Source organism: Zerene cesonia, chromosome 8 (genome assembly GCF_012273895.1).
Source record: "Zerene cesonia ecotype Mississippi chromosome 8, Zerene_cesonia_1.1, whole genome shotgun sequence".
Taxonomy (NCBI): Eukaryota; Metazoa; Arthropoda; class Insecta; order Lepidoptera; family Pieridae; genus Zerene; species Zerene cesonia.
In genome coordinates this window covers 6,520,185-6,529,863 of record NC_052109.1, presented here as the reverse complement: position 1 = coordinate 6,529,863, position 9,679 = coordinate 6,520,185, and the positions used below count along the sequence as shown (strand labels likewise).

At 32.9% G+C, this 9,679-nt stretch overlaps 2 protein-coding genes across 2 annotated transcripts in view; one reads left to right on the top strand and one right to left on the bottom strand.

Moving 5' to 3' along the window:
* Positions 1-9,679, top strand: part of LOC119828545 (N-acetylneuraminate lyase-like) — a 41,687-nt gene that overhangs the window by 15,900 nt on the left and 16,108 nt on the right. The window lies entirely within an intron of this gene.
* LOC119828546 (L-asparaginase 1) overlaps positions 1-9,679 on the bottom strand; it is a 48,641-nt gene that overhangs the window by 35,826 nt on the left and 3,136 nt on the right. The window contains exons 2-3 of the mRNA XM_038350730.1: positions 5,040-5,165; positions 1,305-1,417 (exon numbers count right to left, since the gene is read on the bottom strand). Coding sequence (XP_038206658.1) covers positions 1,305-1,417; positions 5,040-5,165 — 239 coding nt within the window. The remainder of the gene's footprint in view (positions 1-1,304; positions 1,418-5,039; positions 5,166-9,679) is intronic.

Genomic DNA, 9,679 nt, shown 5'->3' with positions numbered 1-9,679 from the left:
TTGTTGTATTGACGTTCGTAAGTGCCCCTTGGGGGTTTAAATCGAAATAAACAATTTTGACTTTGACTTTGACTTTGATTGAACAAACCTCAGTGTAATTTTCGAAAATCGCTCCATTTAAATATTCCGTTATAACAAATAAATCATAACATAATATCTTAATAACAAATTCCTCATAATAAATATAATTAATTATATTTTTTCGTATTTGTTTGGATCAAATTATAAAATAACAGTTAGTCGCCTGCGACTTCGTTCGCGTTCATCACCCACCGTTTCCTTATCATTATTGACTACTAGCATATTATTGGCTATTAACTGTTCGCCCCGGCTTCGCCCGTGTTATATATATATAGCTTATGTCACTCAGAAAAGGCGCTGCTATTTAATGGTGAAATTATCTTCGAAATCAGTTCAGCAGTTTTGGTGTGAAAACGTTATAAACATATAAAAATACAAAAGTTTCCTCTTTGTAATATTAGTATACGAATATTGCCTTCGTCAATTCTCAAGTATCTAGCCTATCTGTGTAAAAAATTTGGTTAAAATCGGTTAAGTAGTAAACACGGACAGTTCAAATTGCATATAATCGACAAAAAAAGAAGAGTTATTTCGACTGTTTTTCGTTTGTACCTCAGAACTCGTCTGGGTGAACCAATTTCCGATGCCGCTTTTTTCATTTGAAAGCTGTTGCCTTAGATGTTGTCATACCATGTAAATTCTGTCTAAGTTAAGTTGGTAAATATATTTTGGAACGAAATTCCTTATCGCGCGTTGTGAAAGGGGGCTAGACGGAAAAAATTCTTACGAAAACTTGTCACGACACTATGCTATAGTAAGCTATTGTAAGCTGTGCGGCGTGCGCATGTTTCTCTGTCTGTCTCCCTCTCTCTTATAGAAACAAATGGAACTTCGTTCCATCCAGGTGTCCCTTGACACCTCTCTACTTTCTTATTTATATATATATATTTTTTTTATGTCATAGCGGGCAGCTGAGCTGGTGGTTCGCCTGATGGTAAGCGATCACCACCGCCCATAAACATTCGCAAAGGTAGTACCTCTGTGAATGCGCTGCCCGCTTTTATGGGATGAGGGAAAAGGAAAGGATTAACGACTGGAAAGAAGGAATGGACTAGGACGGGTGAGGAAAAGGAAACGGGCCTCCGGCTCCCCCACTCACCGTACGAAACACAGTGGCATGCCACTATTTCACGCCGGTTTTCTGTGGGGGTGTGGTACTTCCCCGGTATTCAACTATGGACTTAATACTATAAAGATAAAAATAAATTATAGATACAACTCACCATAATATCTTCCGCTATACGGATCCATTCCACCTCAGTCATGTTAGAAGAGTCCAAGAGAGTTTCGTACTCTATGATTTTGTAACATATCCTTAAATCGATCTCTTTCGCCTCTATCCATGTAACAAGGATTTAATTTTAATACACGAATACATATTGTATGTGGGAGTCAAGCACGCTTCGGCACGAATTGGATAAGCTCGCACTGGAAGTACCACACCCCCACAGAAGACCGGCGTGAAATAGCATTCTGCTGTGTTTCGTTCGGTGAGTGGGGAGCCGGAGGCCTATATCCTTTTCCTTACCCATCCCAGTCCTTTCCTTTATTCCTATCGTCAATCCTTTCTTAGTCCCTTTCCAATGTGAAGTCGGCAATCCTTTTGTAGAGGCGTAAGGTCTGCAATCGACACTAACGCCTCTCCAAATGTTCATGGGTAGTTCATAGCGTTTACCATCAGGCGACCCACCAGCTCCATTGCTGACGGTGACATAAAGAAATCCATTCATATAAATCGCCTACAATTGAAGAACGGCTGAACGCATTCTAACGACTTGTGGTTTATTTTACGGGTGAAACCGCGCGGCAGAGATACTCATAAACATAGTGGTAACATTAATTATGACAAACTAGCAGAGCCTCGCGGTTTCACCTAGTCTGTGTCCCGTAGGAATATCGGGATAAAAAGTTGCCTATATGTTATTCCAGTTGTCCAGCTATCTACGTACCAAATTTCAATGCAATCGGTTCACAAGTTTTTGTGTGAAAGAGTGACAAACATACACACATCCTCACATACTTTCGCATTTATAATATTAGTAGGAAAGATATGATGAAAGAACGCACCATCATTTAACAATGCTTGCATTATTTAATAACAAAAACCGTATAAATCTTATCGTAAGTATTTATACCGTTTAGATCTGCGGCTTTTTCATCAATGAATTTCAATAAGAACACACAAAAAAACTGGACTATTAGTGAACCGTTTTATAAAAACAAATAAAAATCTACCGATACAATCTCGTTGGCTTCGTAAAAACATAGAACTGAGGCCTCTATATGAAAGATTTATGAGAAAACCCATTAGGGAAGCAAAAGTAACTCCATTATCCAACATCCAGTTGCTATTTCTATTTAACAGTCCGTTCGCCCGTAAATTCGATAGCGTTTATCTCAGAAACGGCGAAACGTACTTGATTGCGGTTTTCCATAATGTAGCCACCAAGCCAATCAGTGTTTTTATGTCATAGTCGGCAATGGAGCTGGTGGGACGCCTGATGGTAAGCGCTACCACCGCCCATGAACATTTGGAAAGGCGTTAGTTTCGATTGCAGACCTTACGCCTTTACAAATGGATTGCTTAAATCAGGGAAGAATTAAGGATTGAAGAGAGGAATAAAAGAAATGATTGGGAAGGATAAGGAAAAGGATATAGGCCTCCAAAAATAATCATTTCAATAGACAAAGTCACGCGTAGAAGGGCTATCTGATACTTATCACATAAATGAATAACAAACTCAAATAAACATTATGTTATCGCAACAAAAGATTACGCAATATAATTTTTGTAAGCGAATATATCGATTATTACTCACAACAAATACTTATTCTCTTATCAGTGACGGTATGTAACAATACACAACATGTCGTCACTGATAAGAGAATATAAAATGTATGAATTGTGCAACAGGGCATTTACTTTGATTTATTATATACTAGCTGCGCTCCGAGGTTTCACTCGCGAACTTTCGCATTTATAATATTAGTAGGATATACGATTAAGTTTTATGATCTCTGCAGTACATAGAATCTAAATATACTCAACAAACGGATAACATTAAAATAGCTTTAAACAATTGGCGGTCTTATGGCTTTAGACCGATTTCTATCAAGCAACCTTTAGAACAATAATGAAAAAAAAACAGAAGTATATATAAATAAAGTATTAGAGAAAGTATTTACACATGTAATGAGTTACTGTAATATGTATTCTAGTTTGTGCATAGGACCTTATACATAACTAGCTATGCCCCGCGGTTTCAGACACAGAAAATGATATTATATAACCTATATATATTTCCTTTTCGACACGAATTTTAGTTAGTGTAGTTCCTGAGATTTGCCCGTTCAAACAAACAAACGATTCAACGTTAATTACGAGTAGCTATACATAATTTACATATATATAAGTACCCTACAATTATATCAGTTATTAAATATATCAATTATTACACTTTAATTTGTTAATCAAACCAATAAGTACTCTAATTTGTAGTTTTTTTTTTTTAACTTATAAATACAACTTAAATATTAACTAATAATACGAACATACTTAATTTACATATTATGTGCTAATTTATTTGAACCTGTACCAACAGATTTTTTATTTTAAACTTATTGCTAAGATATAGATATGGAAGAGAAGGATCTTCCAACACAATTGAATTAAATCACTTTACCGAAGACACGTATCTCCAAATCACAACATATTTAAAAGAAATAAACAAGTTTTAATTAGATTACTATATTATTTCCTATAGTATACGTTTAAGAACGTATAAAAAGGAAATTTTAAACATGGTACCATAGATTTGTACTCAACAATTTTCTTTCCGATTTTACAATTATAAATCTCTCGCCAAATGTCGGTAGTTACTTATATAAAAATGAAACAACCAAAAAACGGGAACAAAAGGTAATAGAATAAATACTGAGAATCGTAAAACAGTACGTCAACAATCACAACACATTTCCTATTCAATTCCCCGATGAATAAGTTTCAATTTCCAATAAATATGACACTGGGACCTGACCACGCTTTATGTGAAAAACATGTACAATAATTCATTATGTTTCTTTCCCAAAACGATGCAGGTCCTTAATTTGTAGCGTGCTTTAGGGTTCCGTAGATGATAACGAAAGACCCATATTTATTTATTTATTTATAATACTTTATTGTACAAAACAGAAAGTAAAGTTTATACAAAATAATGGCACAATGATATTTTGTACAAAAGGCGGCCTTATTGCTAGACAGCAATCTCTGCCAGGCAACCTGGCATATAAGAGAGTCCCACATAAGGGACCATAAAGGGAATCTCGCTATTTGGCCAATAACCTGGTAGTGCATGAACTAGTAAACAATCTACTGGAATAATCTCACTCAGCCATTTATTTATTCAATTAGACTGCTTAAAGAAGTATTTTTGAATCTTCATAACAGTCTTAAGAGCCAGAGAAGAGCCGACAGGATATTAGCTAGTTGTTACGTAAATAGGCAGAAGGTCCTTAAATATGTACTTAGCTATAAGGTTAGGTTAGGTGTTTGATTTAATAAACATTTGAATTTGACTAAACTAAAAAAAATAATAACTGACTTGGTATTCCAGGAAACTTTATACAATAGAAGAAATGTGTGGGAAGTCTTTTTTTTACAAGTACATATGCTTTTAGGGGATATCGTTTATTGGAGGGAAATGTGACCAAATTTAAATGTAAACTGCATTTGCTAGGAAATAATAATTCTAACTTTCACAAGGTTTTTTTAACCGTAATCATAAAGTAGTGGCCGCCCTGGTTTTGCCCGTGGTTCGTATTTTATAGCACACAGGGATCACTCACATATCGAAAGGTGGGTTCGTGAGTTCCTAAGATTAGCGCGTTCAAACATACATTTCAGCTTTATATCCGTTGTTATATTATAATATAGTATTTATAATAGATACAATACATACCTGGTAATACTAAAAACGATGTTTCAAAATCAGCGTCACTCAATCTGTGTCTCCAGTATACATTGTCGTGCAGTTGCGGATACCCTCTGATTAGATTCTCGAAAGCTCCCTTCTGTGGTATTAAAACTAAAAAGAATATTCAATATAAACATGTGTGTAAAAGTACCATTTTTAATAAAACTTTTCTTCAAAAACAGGTCACCGTTTGTGGGGGGGGGAGATACAAAAAATTATAGAACCAAATGAAAATAATTTCCAATCAAACTCGATAAGAATCACATCAATCGGTTGTGAACTCACGGAATTATGTCTCTTGTTTTTGGAAAGGTCGATAAAATAATTAAAAACAATGAAAAGCAATGTATACACCTACACAACTATATGCTATCACACATTGATAAATACACAATACATCAAACATAACACAGCAACTATTCTCCGTATGCATTCCTTATTTTTTTTATTCTAGAAAGTTCACTTATAGAATCCCTATAATTATATGACCCTTATAAGCCTCTTTACTAATAGATGCAACATACTTTTAGCTATCTCTTTCTGTGATTCACAAAGTTCCAATGTTAGAAAGAGAAAGATTGCTTTCAATGTTAATTTTCTATTGCATAGAAAACAGATACTCATTCATATATCAACAGCAACAATACTTTCTCGCTCTAGTATATGAAATTTCCAAACGTAAGAATGGGACGAATGTATCGTAAAATACAAAGAACTATATATGCATATTGTTATTGTTTGCCTGTGTTTATATTTAATTTTATAGACGTCTTAATGATTTTGAAAAAATGTTTCTGTATTTTTGAGAAATCATCATATAACAGTTACATTAATACAGATCTGAATTTTAATAAATATTTAAGAAAGGTTAATTCAGGCTCCACAAAAAATATTGTACCTATAAAATGGATAGGTATTTGAAACTGAAGGCTCAATAAAATGATATGAATTATGAATGTTATGGTGCCGTAAAAAAACAAAAAACATGTATATTTAGTTGCACGTATTAATTATTATATTGAAGTCAGTGAACAGAAAAATATAATTGGCTGTACTTACTAGCCGTCCCGACTTCGCCTGGGTTTGTCTTAGATAAAAACAACAACGTGGTATTATTGTTAAAAAAAATATTAAAATCGCTTCAGTAAATCTAGAGATTTTTTCTCACAACAGATTTGACCAATTATATAAATACAATAATAAAGTACACAATAATTGAAAAATCTATAACACTATAACATAGTTGAAATTTTACTATAATATTGTACAATTCAACTTAGAATAAGTCGGCCGGTTTATTACGTCACAGATAATAATTTTCTATCGAACCAATATTAATAAAAAAATAAAATATCATTTGTATTTAAATTCTATGTAAGTGACAGTCAAAAAGGCAAAAATAAAGCATTACTGCTATTTTAAAAAAGAATTTCTAAGTCAATCGTCTTTTTTCAATTAGGTACATTTTGCACGAATCTGACACATGAAGGTCATTGACGTTCCTATTCTCAGTTGAATGAAATATTTTAATGATGAATTACATTTTTAATTACAAAACTAGCAAACATCACAATTATAACACTAAATAACTTTCTCAAATCAATTATAATTCCACTCTCAACCTTGCAATTATAAAAAATTAAGTTTAAAATAATCCAATCGGCCTTCATAAAATAGGTTTAAAATTTAAATTGTTAATAATTATCTGGCAGTTATAGCACGCGTAGTAGCAGCTTTATAAATCCGCCATTCATTATCACTCACGCATCAATAATGCTTCTAGTGATGAAACATTTCAATAGTAATTATAGTATTATATTATCTGTGGTAATTATATCTGTAAAAAATCCGTTACACATTTCAGTATAAATGAATTTAATTATATTTTAAATCATTTTTTTTCCATTAAATATTAAAAAAAACTTTAATAAGCACAAAATAAAGAAGATTCAAATGTTCTAATTTTAAACAACGACCGTTAATTCCCTCCATAATGTTGACCGACGCGTTGTTAAACAATATGTTTTGTATTTTAGGGACCCAGATAATATCTATCAATTAAAAACATGACAACAAATTTTACTTGATGCCAAAGAAAAATATCTTTAATCATCGCTCTCGGTTGCTTTTACGTTTATTTTATAAAAGTAATATTTTTGTGTGTTTATAACGTCGGGCTAATAATATAATGAATAAATCGCGTTTAAAATCCGTTTAAAAGTCTTTAATTTCTAAATGTGCAATACTCGCTTAAAATCAAACGCCAGAAAATACTAGTATTAACTTATTTAACATTTGCATTATTATTCTCCGTAACTCTTCTTCCATGTGTAACTCAAATTATTATTATTGCTCCGTTACTATTGGTTTTTATTGCTATATTACATTCGATTGTGTTGATTTTCTCAAAAAGAAAAATGTTAATGCCCTTGGTAGTTTGTTTACATGTTTCCTTTCGTTTCGTTAGCCAAACCATAGACTCGAAAAGGACACAGTTTACTTACGTATAGTGTCATATTATCTATGCTTACACGAAGTAGGTATAAATTGAAAACGCATATTTATGACGTTTATATTCCCACTATAAATAAAACACCACCACAGCTATAATTGCTAACAAACAAACACGTTTTCAAACAAGAATAATTTCCTAAGCAAATATCATCATTCATTGAAATTCCTATATCACGAAGTCGGCTATCAAATATTTATATTGCATTTAGTCTATTAGGTATATTAAATAAGTACTGTGTACTACACTATGACGTTTATTTGTATGAGTTATTGGCTATTTGGTATTATTAATAACCTATATAACCACATTTGTATCTACTAACTAGCGGTCCGCCCCGGCTTCGCCCGTGGTATATCCTACAAATATTATAAATGCGAAATTTTGTAAGGATGTGTGTGTGTTTATTACTATTTCACGGAAAAAACTACTGAACCGATTGCAATGAAATTTGGTACGTAGATAGCTGGACAACTGGAATAACATATATGCAACTTTTTATCCCGATTCATATTAATTTTACGCGAGTGAAACCGCGGGGCGCAGCTAGTGCTATCTATATTTCCAAATCAAAGACTCACATTCGCTAAACAAGTCGAAACTGCTGCTAGGCGTGACCTTAAACAATTAGAAGGGGCCAAATGGACCCATAATATCTTATCAATGTCCTATTTAAAGCAATTAAGCACTAATTGAATCATTTTGTCGGTCAATTATCACGCTCTTATGAATAGGAAGAAATTATATAGTCCTCTCTGATATCTTCTCTGACAAACATATAGAATAATGATTTATTAATAACATAAATGCAACAATATTAGCGTGACGATAAATAAAATTAATACAATTATGAATCGATTCTCACAATATTCTATTGTTTTGTGATCGCATCAAATGATTTATGTAGTTACTAGCTGCGCCCCGCGGTATCCCCGCGTGAGTCGTACCCGTATGTGTTATTCCAGTTGTCCATCTCTCATCATCTATGTGCCAAATTTCATTGCGATCGGTTCAGTAGTTTTTGCGTGAAAGAGTAACAAACATACACACATCCTCACAAACTTCCGCATTTATAATATTCTTTTTATGATTGTAACAGGAATCTGCTCTGTAAAAACCACTGCACCGATTATGAAATTATTAAAATAACATAATATACATATATGTATCCATCTCCATTAATGGACTCAATCTGAGAATTAATTTTTCAAATCCGACCAGTAGTTCCTGACATTGGCGCGTTCAAACAATCAAATAAATGAATGTTCCTTTCGCTCTTTCAAACTTCAGCAATATTATTAGTATAGATATATTCATTAGTGCATTTATCGGGTATTAGCACTCGAGAAAAACATAACTACAAGAAACTGCTCAACCTTTATAGTGATTCTATTAAGAATTGTAAAGATTACGTAACACAACTCTTTGTTTTTACACTCCATTAAATTGTATTAGAAATCATAATTCAAACAACAACAATCATTACGATTATAAATTATAGCGCCTCGTTGTACTGACGATCTTTGTTATATCTTATTTTTTTGTCATCATAGTTTTATGGCGTCAATTTTAAATGGTTTTTTTCTCGTTGCTAATGCCGAGCTAAAAGAGTAATCGACAAATAAATTACTAGCTATTAACTGGCTAGAGACATTTTTAATTTCACCCTACTATAATTTAAATATTCGCTTAAATAGCAACACCGAAGTAGAGGAATAAAATGAAGGACTTTGAACAAATTTAGAACATAGGGTAATTGAGTTATTAACGTAATATTTATATTGCAAGGATCCTGTTATATTATATGAAAATCATGCAGTTAGGTATAGCTAGAAGTGTATATATATAATAACGCTATTAAGTCATAGTCTTAGCCTTCTGCACCCGGCTTCGCCCGCGTGGTGTAAAGTATATCATTTCATGAATGAGATGTTTCATAGATTTACTAGCATACCCGGACATGCGTTGCTGTGGCTGAGTAATAAATAAAAATATTAATATTATAAATTATTGGGATAATTCATAGAAATAAAAGCTATCCTATATCTTAAGTTGGACCAAATTACACGTAAAATGCCAAATTTCATCAAAATCGGTTGAGTTGGTGAAGAGT